This window comes from Bos javanicus, chromosome 8 (assembly GCF_032452875.1).
Source record: "Bos javanicus breed banteng chromosome 8, ARS-OSU_banteng_1.0, whole genome shotgun sequence".
NCBI lineage: Eukaryota > Metazoa > Chordata > Mammalia > Artiodactyla > Bovidae > Bos > Bos javanicus.
The window spans coordinates 102431679-102450058 of NC_083875.1; the positions used below are offsets into that span (position 1 = coordinate 102431679).

Below are 18380 nucleotides of genomic sequence, written 5' to 3' on the forward strand. Positions count from 1 at the left end.
AACCATAGCCATGTCTGTGACCTAATCTATATAGTGGATATGTTATAAATATAAAAAATATATATATATATTGAATGTATATAAATATGTATGTGTGCTTATAAAAACATGATTATATCGTTGTTTGGTAACCTTTTTCACTTATTACAACATCTTTTAATGTTAATGAAGAGTTATCTTTGTAATCATTTTTAATGGTTTCTTTAGTGTTTGTTTAGTATTTCAAAATCTGTTTCCCTGTAGGGCTTAAACACAGTGCTTTGGATGCTCAGTAAATGTTTGGAGATTTTGAACCTTATAAATATGTAATATTTTGAACTTAAAAATATTTAAAAATTAAAAAAATATTATTGTCATTTCACAAGTAGTTATAGCTCACATGTATATGATTACTGTTGAGTTAAGCAATATTCCCAATAATGGCTTGAGATAAAAGATTGTCTCCATTTTATAAAAAGAAAGACTAAAGTATTGATGAATTAAATAATAAATACAGAGTCACTTGGTGGGTGAGTCAATGTTGGAGTTAGGATTAGAATCCAAGCTAACTCCCAAGCTCTTACTCTTCTAAATCATTATGGTATTTTGCCCTTCAGAGGAGAAAGAGTCCAGTGACCTCTTTAATTTACATTTTATTTATGTAAAATAAACTTGTAACAGTGAACTTTACATTTATGTCTTTCTGTGAATGTGCCCCTGGATTGACTGGGGGAGGTCAGTCAGCTAAATGAGTAATTTATATATATATATATATATATATTTTTTTTTTTTTCTTACAAGATTTATAGCAGCAGTTCAGATTGGGAACAGATAAGCTTTGTTTCTGTTTCTTATGTCTTTTCATTCTTACTCTTTATCCCATCTACTCTCCTTTGAACTGGTGCAATTTAGGCCTCATATCGTAAGCATTTTCCTTTAAGAAACCATAGCCATGTCTGTGACCTAATCTATATAGTGGATGTGTTATTAATATCAAAAATCTCTCCTTTTGGCCAGTAGAGGCCACTGTATGGTAAAACATTATAACAAAAAGAAAATAAATTGTACAAGATTTACCTGATTAGTATTTTGGGAGGAGAAATACACACACACACACACGCATACATATAAAATTGTGCTTCAGATCAGATCAGATCAGATCAATCCCTCAGTCGTGTCCAACTCTTTGCGACCCCATGAATCGCAGCACGCCAGGCCTCCCTGTCCATCACCAACTCCCACCAACTCCCGGAGTTCACTGAGACTCACGTCCATCGAGTCAGGGATGCCATCCAGCCATCTCATCCTCTGTCGTCCCCTTCTCCTCTTGCCCCCAATCCCTCCCAGCATCAGACTCTTTTCCAATGAGTCAACCCTTCACATGAGGTGGCCAAAGTACTGGAGCTTCAGCTTTAGCATCATTCCTTCCAAAGAAATCCCAGGGCTGATCTCCTTCAGAATGGACTGGTTGGATCTTCTTGCAGTCCAAGGGACTCTCAAGAGTCTTCTCCAACACCACAGTTCAAAAGCATCAATTCTTCGGTGCTCAGCCTTCTTCACAGTCCAACTCTCACATCCATACATGACCACTGGAAAAACCATAGCCTTGACTAGATGGACCTTTGTTGGCAAAGTGATGTCTCTGCTTTTGAATATGCTATCTAGGTTGGTCATAACTTTCCTTCCAAGGAGTAAGCGTCTTTTAATTTTATGGCTGCAATCACCACCTGCAGTGATTTGGGAGCCCATAAAAATAAAGTCTGACACTGTTTTCACTGTTTCCCCATCTATTTCCCATGAAGTGGTGGAACCGGATGCCATGATCTTCGTTTTCTGAATGTTGAGCTTTAAGCCAACTTTTTCACTCTCCACTTTCACTTTCATCAAGAGGCTTTTTAGTTCTTCTTCACTTTCTGCCATAAGGGGGGTGTCATCTGCCTATCTGAGGTTATTGATAGTTCTCCCGGCAATCTTGATTCCAGCTTGTGTTTCTTCCAGCCCAGCGTTTCTCATGATGTACTCTGCATATAAGTTAAACAAACAGGGTGACAAAAGATTGTGCTTACTAGCAGTATTTTTCAGAACAGTTTTGTTAAAGTACAGTTTTGTTAACTTACATACCATAAAATCCACTTACTGTCAGTGTATATGATTTTTAGTAAATTTATAGGATTGTACAACATCACTTATAATCCAGTTTGAGAACATTCTATAACTCCTTCCAAAATCTCTGTCTCTTTGCAGTCAGTTCCTCTTTATTGCCCAACCAGCCCACACTGACTTGCTGTTTATAGATTTGCTGTTTCTGAACATTTCATATAAATGAAATTAAACAATATAGTCTTTCATTTTCTTTTACTTCATCCATCATGTTGTAGCATGTATCAATAGTTCAGTTCCTTTTCGTTGCTGAATAATATTCCATTATATGGATATAGCTCATACTTATCCACTCACCAGCTGGCAGGCATTTGGGTTGTTTTAAACAGCTTCCCTCATAGCTCAGTTGGTAAGGAATCTGCTTGCAATACAGGAGACCCCGGTTCTATTCCTGGGTCGGGAAGATCTGCTGGAGAAGGGATAGGCCACCCACCCCAGTATTCTTGGGCTTCCCTTTTGGCTCAGCTGGTAAAGAATCCACCTGCAATGCGGGAGACCTGGGTTCGACCCCTGGATTGAGAAGACTCCCCTGAAGAAGGAAAAGGCTACCTACTCCAGTATTCTGGCCTGGAGAATTCCATGGACTGTATAGTCCATGGGGTCACAAAGAATCAGACAAGACTGAGCGACTTTCACTTTCAAACAGTTTTTGGCTATTATGAATAATGCTGCCGTGAATATTTTCATACACATATTTGTATAGATATATATCTTCATTTCTGTTGGGTTGATTCCTAAGAGTGGAATTGATTATTTTCTGGGTAGAGATTTCCCGCTTGAAATTCATCTTCCCTTAGAATTTTGAAGTCATTGCTCCATCTTCTAAGATTACCATGGAGGATTTGATATTATTCTTTATTCTTAATCTTTTGTATCGACTCCTCCTCTTTCTGAAAGTTTTGGAATCAAAACGGTCTCTCTCTCTGTAGTGTTCTGAAACTTCACAATGATCCTAGGTGGTCTGGTCATTTTTCATTCATCTTCCTGGATAGTTGATGGGCCCTTTGGGAATGTATCTTATATTATTTCTTTGTTAGTTCTCAATTTTCTCACTTCTCACATTCTGAAGGAAATATTATATCTCTGATATAATGATCTCACATTTAAGGCCTTCTTATTCTTTCCTTTGTATTCCTTTACATATATATACATATATATCTGTAGATAGCTCAGTTGGTAAAGAATCCGCCTGCAATGCAGGAGACCCCAGTTAGATTCCTGGGTTGGGAAGATACACTAGAGAAGGCATAGGCTAACCACTCCAGTCTTCTTGGGCTTCCTTTGTGGCTCAGCTGGTAGAGAATCCGCCTGTAATGCGGTCGACCTGGTTTCGATCCCTGGGTTGGGAAGATCCCCTGGAAAAGGGAAAGGCTATCCACTCCAGTATTCTGGCCTAGAGAATTCCATGGACTGCATAGTCTGTGGGGTCGCAAAGAGCCAGACACGACTGAGCGACTTTCACTTTACATATATATGTATATAGTAAGGAGAGACTTCTTTTGAAAAGATTATTGTGTGTATGGGGGGGACTGGTTTGTGGAGAGAGGCTTTTTTAGTAGTGAGAGGAGGAGTATTGCAATAAAGAGACTGACTGCTGTGATCAGAAGAAGATTGCAAGTGTCTCCTTTCTATTATATTTTAATATTGTTGATGTATCAAAATCTTAATTTCCAAGAGTTCACTCACGTTTTCTCAGTTTCTTTCTTGTTCTTACTGTCCCCTTCTTCTTCTTCACTCTACTCCATTCTGTTCCCTTTCACCTGCTTCTCCCCCTTCCTTTCCTTCCTCTTTTCTCTCCTGCATTTCATCCCCTCCTCTTTTTCTCCCTTTCCAGGGCTTCTGCTCCTCCCAGACCCTTTCTTCCAGCATCCAGTTCTTAATACATTGTTACAGCTTCTCTTATCAATGAGGACATGAATTTTGTTTATTTACTACTTTTCCATTTTTCCTGCGCCTGCAGTCTGTTTCCCCCAAATTGCTTTCATCTGTTTTTGGTTTGGAGTGATCTATATATATATATATATATATATATATATATATATCAGAGATATTTGTCTCCATTTGATGTCCAAGCAGCAGCAGCAGCATCTTTACAGGCAAAGCTCTGTAAAGCTGATTGGAAGCTGTGTATGCATGAGTGGGGCTGTGGACTATGGTGGGTTTTACTAGAGAGTGAGAGAGCAAGCAGCAGTTTTTTAGCTGAAGCCTAACAGTGAAAAGACCGGGAAGTGAAAGCAGCAAGCAAAAACAAAGTTCTCTCCCTCCAGGAGCTCCTATTTATTATATGTTATTATTGCCTACAATTCTGTTTTAATGCTCTCCATTTTATATTCTGGCATTTCTGTGGTTAAAATACTGTTGAGACATACTTTGTATCTATACTTTTACTGTCATTTCTTAAAAATGTTATACTCATTTATGCCATTTGAGTTTTTGAATCTAAATTTGAAATATTAAGAGTTTTAATGAACTACAAAGGTTGAAAAATTAATTAAAATAGGTAGTATTTGTTTACTACAACTCATTTGAGGGCCATCTATTCTTTAGTGTTGTGTATCTAACATATAAATGGTACAGCTTTTTGACATCTTTTGTTGATTGTTGTTTTTATATTATCTCTTATAAGATACTGTTAAAATCTAAATCGAGGAGTTGGGATTCCCAAGACACTGATAAAAAAAATGGTATAAAAGAAATTTTTGTACTTCAGAGGTTTATAGAACTCAGAAATTCTTTTTTATAATGCATGTTCTTGAAGTGGTATATCCCTACGGGCATTAATGCTGCTTTTTCCTCTCTCATTTTCTCATTTTAGGGAAACTAAAACCAACAATGGCATTCATGTCAGGAAAATTGAAGATTAAAGGAAACATGGCCCTGGCAATCAAATTGGAGAAGCTAATGAATCAGATGAACTCCAAGCTATAAAGAAAAAAGAAAATATGTTGACTGCTAAGCTCAAAAAGTAAAAGGCCTCAACAGTTAAAACTGAATGTTTCTTTTCATCCCCATTATATTACAAGGATATGCATGTTTGTTCTGGAAAAAAAATAGAATTTCTGTATCTATAAGATTTGAAATTGTAATTAAAACAGCTATCCAACTAGACATAAGCATCATTAAGTAGTCTTGTATCTCATATACCATCATCTTCTAGGAAAAGTATTATTAGTGATCAGTCAGGGTCAGGCAGTAACATTAACTCTTTTCGTATCTTCTTCCTGTGTAAAATGAGACTAGACTGTTTTCAAATTTTCAGTTTAGGATTGTATACTAATGATATTTTAGGTTTAAAAATTTGTTTTAAAGAAGATCTTTTATAGTGCATTTTCAGAGAAATCATATAATAGACTACTTAATAAATACTGTTTGTGAATATGAATTAAAAACATTTTTTCATTTTGTTAACTACTTTTCTAAATGTAAGTTACCTATAGGAAAATATTATTGATATAATTCAACTAATTGCAGTATAGATCCTATTTTAAATTATGTAAGGATATTCTAAAATAAAATACTTTCTTTCCAGAAGCATGCACTTGGTCACAGTGTTTTGAAATGATAATATTAAAATAGATGGTTATGGGCTGAATGGTATGCCCCCTTCATATACTGAAGTCCTAACCCTGAAAATCTTAGAGCGTGATTGTGTTTGGAGGCCTTTAAACAATCAATTAAGTTAAAACCAGGCTTTTAGGGTGGGTCATAATCCATTCTGACTGGTATCCTTGTAAGAGGAAATTTGGACACAACACAGAAACCAGGGAGGCACAGAATGACCATGGGGGCGAGCAAGACGGCAGTCACCCGGAAGCCAAGGCGAGAGGCCCCGGAGGAAACCGAACCACTGACACCTTGATCTCAGACGCGTCTCCAGAAGTGGAAGAAACTTCTGTTGCTTTAGCCACCCAGTTTGTGGCATTTGTTATTGTAGTTCTAGCAAAGTAATACAATAGTTCGTTTGTATTTATGTTACAAACACAAGTTCCTGTGCCTGACCCACAGTGGAGGCCAACAAACGGAAACAAGGGAGTTTGGAGAAGAAAAAGGTTTATCATAGGGTCACCCACACAAGGAGAATGAACGGGTGGCTCCTGCCCAGAAAACCCAAACTCCCCAATTATTTTCAGGGAGAAGTTTTTAATAGGCAAACTTTGGGGTGAGGGCTGCAGGGTGTGTGACCTTATTCTGATTAGTTGGTAGTGAGGTAACAGGGAGGTGTGTCAGGAATCTTGACGTGAGCCTGAAGTTAACCATTCTCCACCTGGGAGGGGGAGCCTTAGTTCCTGCAGTAAAATCAAAAGTATTGTTATATATGTATCCCTTGAGGAGGAACCAGGACCCTGCCCCAAGGTGGTACTATTGCTTATGTAAGATTTTTTTTTTTTTTTTGATGTGGACCATTTTTAAAGTCTTTATTGAATTTGTTACAATATTGCTTCTGTTATATGTTTTAGTTTTTTTACCTCCAGGAATGTGGGATCTTAGCACCCCAACCAGGGATCAAACCTGAACTCCCTGCATTGGAAGTTGAAGTCCTAACCACTGGACCACCAGGCACTATTGTTTCTTGACTACTGCACCTCGCCTCACCTCCCCTCCGTTCTCTGATCAGCAACGGTTTGAATCTGCCCTTTGTAATTCAGTAGAGGTCAAGGAGGCTGAATGAAGCCTATTGAACACAGGAAAGTTTTGTACCTGGGACAGTCACATAGGGTCATGCTTTGTTCCATTTCTTTCTTTAAAAAAGCAAAACTTATTATTTTTTTTTTTAAATGCTCGTACTTTTTGTTGTTGTTCACTGTTCAGACTCTTGAGTCGTGACTCTTTGCAACTGTGTGCTGTGGACTGCAGCACACCAGGCTTCCCTGCCTTCACTATCTCCCAGAGTTTGCTCAAACGCATATCCATTGAGTCAGTGATGCTGTCCAACCATCTCATCCTCTGTTGCCCCCTTCTCCTCCTGTCCTCAATCTTTGCCAGCATCAGGGTACTTTTTAGTGATCCTTGACGGAGGGGTTGAACCCACGTCTCTTGTATCTCCTGCATTGGCAGGTGGCTTTCTTTACCACAACCCACTCCAGTGTTCTTGCCTGGAGAATCCCGAGCACAGCACAGCCTGGTGGGCTGCCGTCTATGGGATTGCGCACAGTCGGACACGACTGAAATGACTGAGCAGCAGCAGCAGCAGTGCCACCTAGGTTACAAAGGTGGGAGTCCTCGTGATAAAGATTAGTGCCCTTATAAAAGAGACCCCAGAGAGTTAGCTGATCCCTTTCACCAAGTGAGGACACAACAAGTGTTTGCATTTTCTTGAATTTTATTTTAATGGAATCATACAGTATATATTCTTTTCTGTTTGACTTCTTTCAATCTGCATGATTACTTTGAGATTTATTCTTGTCATTATCTATATCAATAGTTAATTCCTTCTTATTACTGCTGAGTAGTTTGTTATTATAGGAATATACCACAATTTGTCTATCCATTTACCTGGTGATAGACATTTGGGTAGTTTCCAGCTTTTAGCTATTAAAAATAAAGCTGATATGAATATTCATGTACCGAGTCCTTGTATTCTCTTGGGTATGAAATGGCTGGATCATATGGTATCTGTATATTTAACTTTCTAAGAAATTGCAGACTTTTTTCCAAATCAGTTGTACTATTTTTACATTTCATTAATAATGTATTGGATTTCATTTCTCCACATGCTCATTAACACTTGATATATTCAGTCTTTAAAATTTTAGCCATTCTAATAAGTATGTATTGGTATCTCATTGTATTTTAACTTCCAAATCTGATGCAATTGAGCATCTTTGCTGTGCTTAGTTGCTCTGTCATGTTGGACTCTTTGCAACCCTATGGACTGTAGCCCACCAGGCTCCTCTGCCATGGGGATTCTCCAGACAAGAATACTGGAGTGGGTTGCCATGCCCTCCTCCAGGGGATTTTCCCAACCCAGGGATTCAACCCAGGTCTCCCGCATTGCAGAGAGATTCTTTACCATCTGAGCCACTTTACATGTGCTTATTTGACATGTGTATATCTTGATGAAGTGTCTGCTCAAACCTTTGCCCACATTATATTCCATTGTTTATTATTGAATTTTGGGAGCTCTCTATATATATGTGAAGAACTGACTCACTGGAAAAGACCCTGATGCTGAGAAATATTGAAGGTGGGAGGAGAAAGGGACAACAGAAGATGAGATGCTTGGATGGCATCACCGACTTGATGGACGAGTTTGAGTAAGCTCTGGGAGTTGGTAATGGAAAGGGAAGCCTGGCGTGCTGCAGTCCATGGGGTTGCAAAGAGTCAGACACGACTGAACGACTGAACTGAACTGATATATATTCAGGATATATGTCATTTTCAGGTATTTGCAAATACTTTTGCCCTTTCAATAACTTGTTTTTTAATTCTCTTACCAGTGATACAACTTGAGATGGCGAAAGATTTAGATTTTTTTTTTCTCTTAACGAACTGCTTTCTGCTTTATTTCCTAACTTCTTGACTCTTCCATGAACAAGTTAGGAATCAGCAAATACTTTGAGGTGAAATGGTATGTACAATGCTGCTGCTGCTGCTAAGCCGTTTCAGTCGTGTCCAACTCTGTGCGACCCCATAGACGGCAGCCCACCAGGCTCCCCCGTCTCTGGGATTCTCCAGGCAAGAACACTGGAGTGGGTTGCCATTTCCTTCTCCAATGCATGAAAGTGAAAAGTGAAAGTGAAGTCGCTCAGTCATGTCTGACTCTAGCGACCCCATGGACTGCAGCCTACCAGGCTCTTCCGTCCATGGGATTTTCTAGGCAAAAGTACTGGAGTGGGGTGCCATGACAATGATTGACTCCTTTTACTGTGATTGCCTTTCTTCTGGAATTTAGCCTCTCAAGTCCAAGCTGCCCTGATAGACCTGATCTCCAAAATGTGTATCTCCAGCCCAATCAGACTGTTGAGAGCACTAGGGTGCCTCTGTGTGGTTTCTATACTTCTAGACACACATCAACAAAGCTCTGAGAAGGAAAGGTAGCTGAGGATGGAGTATTCACTTTAGTGTGTTTCCCTTCTTGCTGGGTTTTTGGGACTCTCAACCCTTGGCTGCCTGGGTGGTTGCTATATAACAGATTTATACAGCCTTTTTTATTTTAATGCACATTTTATAGTATTTTTGGGGGAGAGTTACTTGGTTCAACCAAGTACCTCATCATAGCTAGAAGCATGCATTATTTTAAAAAACTCATCAAGATGGAAATATCCTTGAAACAAGTGAGATTGCACTTAAAAAGTTCATTGTGATAAAAACAAATAATATAAAATTTATTTTTTTAACAATTTTAAGCGTACAGTTCAGTGGTTTAATTACATTTACACTGTTGTATAACAGATTTCTAGAACTTTTTCATCTTGCAAAACTAAAACTCTACATGGAACAGTAACTTTTCATATTCCCATCCTCAGTCTCTGGCAACCACAACACTCTGTTTCCATGATTTTGACAACTCTAGGTACCTTATACAAGTGAAGTCATAAAATATTTGTCCTTTTTGTGACTGGTTTATTTCATTTGGTATAGTGTCCTCAAGGTTCATCTATGCTGTAGCATGTGACAGGATTTCTTTTTTAAGGCTGAATAATACTCTGCTGCTGCTAAGTCACTTCAGTTGTGTTAGACTCTGTGCGACCCCATAGACAGCAGACCACCAGGCTCCCCCGTCCCTGGGATTCTCCAGGCAAGAACACTGGAGTGGGCTGCCATTTCCTTCTCCAATGCATGAAAGTGAAAAGTGAAAATGAAGTCGCTCAGTTGTCTGACTCTTAGCGACCCCATGGACTGCAGCCTACCAGGCTCCTCCGTCTGTGGGATTTTCCAGGCAAGAGTACTGGAGTGGGGTGCCATTGCCTTCTCCGGAATAATACTCTACCATATGTATATGCCACATTTTGTTTATCCATTCATCCATCCATGGATATCTGGGCTGCTTCTGTCTCTGGGCTGTTGTGAATAATGCTGCAGTGAACATGGGTTGCAAATACCTCTTCGAGGTCTTGCTTCAAATTCTTTTGAATATACACCCAGGGGTGGGAATTCTGGTTCATATGTTATTACATTTTTAGTTTTTCAGCTTTGTTTTTTTTTTTTTTTGGTAAGTTCCTTTTTGTGTATCTTGTATTTATTTGGCTGCGCCAGGTCTTAGTTGCTGCATGTGGAACTCTAGTCACCCAACCAGGGATTGAACCCAGAGCCCCTGTACTGGGGGCATGGAGTCTGAGCCACTGGACCACCAGGGAAGCCCCCAGTTTTAGTTTTTTGAGGAACTTCCCTAGTATTTTCCATTGTGGCTGCACACATTTTACATTTCTGCTAACGGTGCACAGGGTTTCCATTTTTCCACAGGATTATGTATTTGAAATGTGGCAATTAATTGGGGCTTCTTTGGACACATTATTTTGTCAAAAATTTTTACAGATTTTTAAATTCAGCCTTGACCAGGAGGAATGTTTACAGACAAAGGTGTTACGAATCCTTTTTATTTTGTTCAGAAGTTACTCTTTTCCTGCTCAGTCATATTCTTTCCTCTCACCTACCTCAGGGTAGGAGGGGCTGCGGCTTCCCTGTCACAGTTGGGATGAGGTCAATATGTAAGCACTGCTGCTGCTGCTGCTAAGTCGCTTCAGTCGTCTCCGACTCTGTGCGACCCCAGAGACGGCAGTCCACCAGACTCCCCTGTCCCTGAGATTCTCCAGGCAAGAACAATGGAGTGGGTTGCCATTTCCTTCTCCAATGCATGAAAGTGAAAAGTGAAAGTGAAGTCGCTTAGTCGTGTTGGACTCTTAGCGACCCCATAGACTGCAGCCCACCAGGCTCCTCCGTCCATGGGATTTTCCAGGCAAGAGTAGCACTACATATAGCTATTCAGATATGCTTTAAACGCTATTTATTATCATTATTATAATTTTGGAGACAGTGCTGTAGGAAGAGAAGAACACGGAGGCATACTACTTGGGATGAATCTGGGTTCCTCCAGCTACTATATGATTTGGGGCTGATTTCTAAGATCTCTGTGTCGCCTCTAGAAAGTGGCAGTGCTAACCCCACCCACTTCGTGGCATCTTTGGGATTACGTAAATCAGTATTCGCTAAGCACTTAGTGTGAACCCCAAGCACATAGTTCGTGCCACGTTTGCTAGATAAAATGAAGGTGGAGTGCACCTGGTCCCGCCTTACCTCCCTGGTGCCCAGGTGTGCAGGTGGTGTTACTGTATGCTTCCCAGGTTTTAATGTGTTTTAGGTGTTATTCAGCGATCTGGCTCCCTCCACGGGATGGGTGCGTGTGGTTTTAGTTGGATTTAGAAACTTCCACCACGCAACGTGACTGTGGGTTGCACATCTGTCGATGGGAAGTGTTCTTGCCAATGCCTGGGTGTAGAGGTGACTCCACTCAGCGCGTTAAAAGAGATGTCACACGCCTGACCAACGGAGTGTCCTGCAAGGTCTGATCCTGGCTTCTAGGGTGCAGCTGTACAGAGCTCCGAGGGGCAGCGGAGACCGCTGGCCCGGGAAGTGTGACAGAAAGGGGTGCTGCCCACTTGAGAACTCAGTGGGGATCGTGGATCCCACACCTGTCGGGCTGCGGAGACCGAGCTCGGGCGCGCGCGCGTGTGTGTAGTAGGAAGGTCGCTGCACACCGCCTCCGGGCAGCGACGGCCGTTAGCTCGGTGCGCGTCGTGGGAGGTGCCGTTACACACTTCCTGTGGGTCTCGCGGACCACGGCGCGTTTCCGGTGCCGGCTGGAGCCCGGGGTCCGAGCCCCCGCCCCGCGCGCCGGCCCCGCCCCGCCCGCGCCCCGCCCCCCGCCTGCCCGCCGCGCTCCGAGCCCGGCGCGCGGAGCCCGGGGCGCACGGAGCGGCGCGCGCCGGTCGGCCGAGTCAGGCTGGCGTCCCCCGCCCTCCCTCCCCGCTGTCCGTGGCGAGCCGGTGGCCCTCGCTGTTCCACTTGCCTTCGCTCCCCGGCCCCGCGGCCGCGCTCACTCCGTCCCTCCCCTCCGTCCCGCCCCGTCCAGCCCGCTCTGCCCGGCTCCCGCAGGCCCCCCTCGCTGCCCGCGTTCCTATGGACAGACGCACAGACACCTGCAGGTGGGTGAGAGCCCGTGCGAGGGGCGGGGACGAGCGCGCCGACGCTGCGCCCGGGGTGGGCAGCCCCTTTGTGTGGGGGGCGGCCGCACTGGGGTCCGCGCCGCCGCCCCCTCGGCGGCCTAGCGGTGACCCGGCTGAACCCTCCTTTTGTTCCTCTGCGGGGGCGGAGGGGGGGCGGGGGCGTGGAAAGGCGAGAGTCAGGGCTGAGAGCCGGGCGGCCGGACGTCGCCTGCGACGGGCTGGGGGGGCGGGAAACGGGTAGAGACCCCCGGCGACCGGGCCAGCGGCGGCGGCGGCGGGGCCGCGGCTCTGGGCTGTCTCTCCGGGGCCGGCCCGCCGCCGGCTGTCTCCTGGCGCAGCGGCCGGGGGCGCGCTGCGAGTCTGGCTCGCCGGCTCCAGCTCCAGGGTCTGTTGGAGGTGGGCAGGAGGGCGGGAAGGGGAGAAAAAAATCTCTCTTAGTTTCCAAGTCTCGAGGAGGTTACGGGAGAGAGAGGGAGAGAGGTGTTTTCGGAGCTCTGCCCGACTTGTTTCCCTCACTCGAGGCTCGCCGAGGTGCGTTTTGGGGCGTGTGTGAAGGAACGTGCATCGCTTCGGTCCCTTATTTATTGTTTCTAACGGAGGAGGGCTTTCTCCGAAGGGCTCTTCCGCCCCCCACCCGGTCTGAGGCTGCGCACAGTGCTTTGTGTTTGTTATCAAATACATCGAGATATAGATTTCCTTCGGGAGGAGGAGGTTGGGCTGACGAAAATCAAATCAAAATCAAAGAACGTTTTGTAGTTTTCTGGTAGTTTTCTTTCTTTCTTTCTTTTTTTAAAGATTAAGTGGGGACTTAAAGGGAGGAAATAAAAGATAAATATGGCTGTGATTTTACATATATGTATATTTTGTGTATATATAACTTTAGGGGGTAAAGTTTTGTTATTTCCCAGACTCCTTAGGATTAACATGACAGAATCTTCTACCTGTTAAATAGTTAACAAGCAAATCAGGTAGAAACAGCTTCCCTAGTGGAGATTAGTTAAACTGGAGTGTGATAAACAATTATCTAGCTTTCTGTTCAGGCTAAAACCTTTATTTTCGCTGATTTAAGATATGAGACCTTTCACGACGTATGGGGAGAACATGAATGTTAGAACTAATCATTTCCCCCTGTGATTATGCTCTCCCTGTTTTATTATATGTATTTCTGTATTCTCTGTTTATAACCTATCGCGTTGTATATGGTGGATAAAATTTTTGAAAAGTGTCGTGGGTGATGTTTCTGATTTATATTATTTCAGTTTTTCATGGACGGTTGCTATGTATTTTTAGATACTCAAATAATAAAGTCGAGTAAGCGCCCAGAAAATTAATTGTTCAGATTTTTAACGCAGGTATGGATTTATATCTTTGCATTAACCTCCGTCTACCTGGTCATTTCTGGAGGTTTTTTTTTTTCTTTTTTTTTTTTTGCCTATTGTGTGAGAATCCTTATTGACAAACTTAGATCTGATGATTACCGAGGAGATTAAGAAAAAAAGTTCTGTGGACACTAAGTTATATCTATAGCTATTTGTAGGAAATGGAATCTTTCTTAAAAAATAAAAAGTATTATCATCCAAACATGAAGAAATATTATGGTGGAAAAATATTTGCTATTTAAATTTTTGTTAAGTAAGATGTAGAAATTCGTCAGAAAACAATATACGGTAGCATCAACTAGGCAAACTGATTTTTGTCATTATAAAGAGGAGACAGTTTAAGTATGCCTAAAATAGTGGTCTTTTTCGAGGAGAAAAAGGTATCCTAGATTCTTGTCCTAGTTTTACATTAACAGATTAATATTATTGCATGCCTCATTTTGTATATGCCTGGAGTGTACATTATTATACTCTTAAAACTTAGAAGAGGCTACATCTAACAAAGATCATGCCAGCCTCTTTGATTAGTTCCTGCTTTGACTTCTGTCCTAGATTAGATAAATGAATTTAAACTCTGCACAGGGCTCTGTGCCAGGCACTGGTAAAACCCTTGAGCAGGATGCCTCTTCCTTTTCTAATAAGGATGGCCCAAAGAGGTTAAGTATAGAAATTTGTGCAGGTTTTATCATGAATGATGGAATGGAGTTCTAAAACACTCCCATGGTTGCAGCTCTCAGATACACACTCTTCATCAGCTCTCCCCAGTATTAAGAAAGGTAAGCTAACACATTGTATTGGTTTACATGGCTGTCAGTTGTGGCATTAAGGCTTAACAGAGAGTCACTGTGTAAACTAAACATTAAGAAAGTGTGGCCTTGCATTGAGAATTGCTTGGCAGAGTTGCAGCTGTGTCTAACAGTTTTCTGGGATTGGCACGGAGGATTTATTTGGGCTGGCTAAAAGGTAACACCTAGTTTTTTTTGTCTGTTTTTGTTTTTTGACTGTGATATGTAGATATTATTACTATTAAATAATTTGCTTTTTTACAATTAACAGTACTGTTTTAGTTAATCAAAGCATTCCAGATAATCTTTCATATTTCAACTAATTTTTCTTGAATATTGGTGTTTAGGAAGATGTAAATTATTTCTCACATCTCATGGTTTAAACTTTTTTGCTGCTTTGGATTATGACAAATGCTACTTCCAGAAATTGTGAATTTGTGCAAATCTGGATTTTTAAATATAGCTGAGTAGTAGGATCTGATATTTATCAGTTTTCTTTTTTTTTAAACACTAAGTTGTCCATGGTTAAATTTGACAGACTTTAAAATCCATAGGCTTTTTTAGTCTTTTCCTGTTTGTTGGTTATTAGTGTGTTGCCATTAAAGGACACTCAAAATGGCCACTTTATGTTACCTGGAACCCTCAAATGACTAGTATTATCATTAGTAATCACCACGGGGAAAGCTGCAAAGTTAACAATTATATTCTTTATATAATTTCTGTGACTTTCAAGTTCTTTTCAGGCAGCCTGTTGTAGATTGGGAAAGCAGGCCTGACTGTCAGAGGTGCGGACAGGGACCTCTCATTCCAGCCTTTATCGCCCTGCATTGTTTAAGAGCAGTACATACTCTGCTTCTCATGGAAAAATGCAGAATTCATTCTTGGATTAATATTCTGCTACCAGATGTATGAGGCTGGCTCTAAAGAAGCTTTTTCTCTTAAATACTGTCAAAAATAGAGAAGCTGAAGACTGGAGAGAAGCCATTTATTTTGAACAGTTTATTTTTTGACAGTTTGTGTTTGTAAAGAAACCTGCTCATAATATTTACTGAAGAGATCCACATAGTTGCCTGAAGAAACCCCACAGGTTTTCTTTTTTGCCTTGAAAAAAGTTTCCATAGAGCTTAACCCTTCTGTGGTACTTCTTGACTTAGCTTCTGATTAGTTGATTTATGGACTTTATTTACCAGCATGATTGGAGAATTCTTTAACTATACTGAAATTGCACTCTGCCTGTGCTCTCTTCTGTTTCCTAGGTAACAAATGCACTGCATAGATTCCATAATGAGGTCTGTGGTTGGCTAGTTACAGTGTAAATTCTGTTGTTTGGTAAAGCTTAGTCTCAAATTCAAATAAAGGTCAAGAAACTAAAAGTACTGAAAATGCAAATTTTTGCATTTCATCTTGTAGCCAGTGTCAACAAAGTTTAATACCCTTTTCTAGAGAAAGACAATTTATGCAGCATTATTCGGGTTTGTCTTGCACAGTCTCAAACTTAAACAGTTAAAGAGGTTTTTGAGTATTGCATATTGGTAAAACCAGTGTCTCTAGTGACAAAGAAGATGTATTTCAGAAACACTTTATCACACTTAATATAGAAAGCAAAGGGATGTGGTCTAGGACATCAGTAATTGGTCCTTTTGTACTGAAAGAAAAGTAGCATCAAAAGATGTCTCAAAAGATAAATTGTGCAACTTTATGTGAAAAAGAACTTTTAAAAACTCTAAGAAGGCGTTAAATCATTTAAGAAACTTTTAAAAACATTAAAAATCTCACCATAAAATGGTGCCGTTTTCTCCTAGCTTTTCCCCCCTCTAATCTGCTTGAATGTGGACTGGCCTGACGTCAGGGAGCAGGTCTTCAGGTTGGAGAATAGCTTTCCCTTCCACCTTACTTTACTCTCGGGCCTCTGTACCTCTGGATGCAGGCAAGAAGTAGTGCAGTTGCTAGCAGTTGTTACCTGTTTGTGTGTGTGTGTGTTTAAACCCACACAAATAACTTCCAAAGAATTCCATAAGTTGTTGTTTTTGTTCAGTGGCTAAGTCGTGTCTGACTCTTTGAGACCCCATGGACTGCAGCACACCAGGCTCCCCTGTCCTTCACTGTCTCCCAGAGTTTGCTCAGATTCATGTCCATTGAGTTGGTGATGCTAAATAACCATCTCATCCTCTCTGCCCCCTTCTCCTTTTGCTGTCTGTCTTTTAATACCCATTGCAAGTATCTTTTCATTTGATACCTGAAAATTGATTTTTATTTGTTAATCATCAAGGATTCCATTAGCTGAAATTAAAAAAAAATTCTTTTGAATTTTGGAGAATTATCCAGAGTTGCCCCCATTGGGCTTCTCTGATAGCTCAGTTGGTAAAGAATCTACCTGCAATGCATGAGATCCTGGTTCGATTCCTGGGTCGGGAATATCCACTGGAGAAGGGATAGGCTACCTACTCCAGTATTCTTGGGCTTCCCTTGTGGCTCAGCAAGTAAAGAATCCACCTGCAATGTGGGAGACCTGGGTTCAAAGCCTGGTTGTGAAGATCCCCTGGAGAAGGGAAAGGCTACCCACCCCAGTATGGAAACCTTGACAGACTTTATTTTATAAATAGGGCTTCCCTCATAGCTCAGCCAGTAAAGAATCTGCCTGCAGTGCAGGAGACCCGGTTTCTATCCCTGGGTCAGAAAAACCCCCAAAGAAGGAATTGACAACCCACTTTAGTATTCTTGCCTGGAAAATCCCATGGACAGAGGAGCCTGGTAGACTACAGTTCATGGGGTCACAAAGAGTCGGGCATGACTGAGCAACTAACACTTCACTTCACTCTCCCTTGCTTGGCTGAATTGTTTTTGGATTATTTATCTTTTTACTTAATTCACATTTCAGGAATAGGACACATCTTGGTTGGATTTGTCTGTCTCTTCTTGGTTTTCCTCAAAACTGACCCTTTAACCTTTTCTGTCCTCTTCTAATTGCCAGTATCGCATCCCTTCACTTTCCCCTTATCAATATCTTCCCTGTTTTCCCTTGTAAATACTTGCTGTTTAAACATTTTCATTGCTGCATATAAGCCATAGTCACCAGATAGAAAAAGCTCTACTTTGCTGTTTTGAGGCTTCATACTTACTGAATTATTATCAGTATCTGTGAACTCTTACCCGACTAGGACACTACTTTCTCTCTCCAGCCTGTATTCATTTGCAAGGGCTGCTGAAACAAAGTAAGACAGACTGGGTCACTTAAACAACAAAAATGTATTCATTTTTTACAGTTCTGAAAGCTTTAAGTCCCAGATCAAGATGTTGGCAGCGTTGGTTCTTCTCAGCCCTCTCTCTTTGGCTTGTAGATACCTGTTTTCTTAAGATATCTTCACATGGTACTTCCTGTGTGCCTCTCTGTGTCCTCATCTCCTTTCTTCCGATGAGACATCATTCTGTATCCTTAGGACTCACCTAAATGACCTCATTTTATTTTAATGCCCTCTTTAAGGCTCTATCTCCAAATACAGTCTCCTTCTGAAGTCCTGGGGGTTAGGACATCAGTGTATGGAGTGGGGGGAATACAGTTACAGCTCATAACAGCCTGTTCTTTCACCGGTGTCTTTCATGGGTTTCCCTGGTGGCTCAGATGGCAAAGAATCTGCCAGCAATGTAGGAGACCTGGGTTTGATCCCTGGGTGGGGAAGATCCACCTGGAGGAGAAAGTGGATGCCCATTCCAAGTATTCTTGCCTGGAGAATTCCATGAACAGTGGAGCTTGGCGGGTGACAGTCCATGGAGTTGCAAAGAATTGGACACAACTGAGCGACTGTCACCTTGTCTTTCATACATACATACATACATACTTCACTCCATGTGTGTAATTTTATAGTCGTTTTCATCTTTTTAATACCTTTTTTACTCAGCATTTTTTCACTTGAGTG

The 18380-nt window shown here is 41.6% G+C and overlaps 2 protein-coding genes across 7 annotated transcripts in view; both read left to right on the plus strand.

Annotated features, from left to right (window-relative positions):
* Positions 1 to 7697, plus strand: part of HSDL2 (hydroxysteroid dehydrogenase like 2) — a 68585-nt gene extending 60888 nt beyond the window's left edge. For both annotated transcript variants that reach the window (XM_061426501.1, XM_061426504.1), the window contains one exon: positions 4955 to 7697. In XM_061426501.1, the coding sequence (XP_061282485.1) occupies positions 4955 to 5067 (113 nt within the window). In that variant the 3' untranslated portion in view covers positions 5068 to 7697. The remainder of the gene's footprint in view (positions 1 to 4954) is intronic.
* Positions 7698 to 12192: 4495 nt separating this feature from the next.
* The window catches only part of KIAA1958 (KIAA1958 ortholog), a 133172-nt gene continuing 126984 nt past the window's right edge, over positions 12193 to 18380 (plus strand). For 4 of the 5 annotated variants that reach the window (XR_009738217.1, XM_061426512.1, XM_061426510.1 and 1 more), the window contains exon 1: positions 12193 to 12281. The gene's annotated coding sequence lies outside the window, so the exon portion shown is untranslated. Of the gene's footprint in view, positions 12282 to 12740; positions 12834 to 18380 lie in introns of those variants that run through there. The other variant, XM_061426509.1, reaches the window with a different exon arrangement.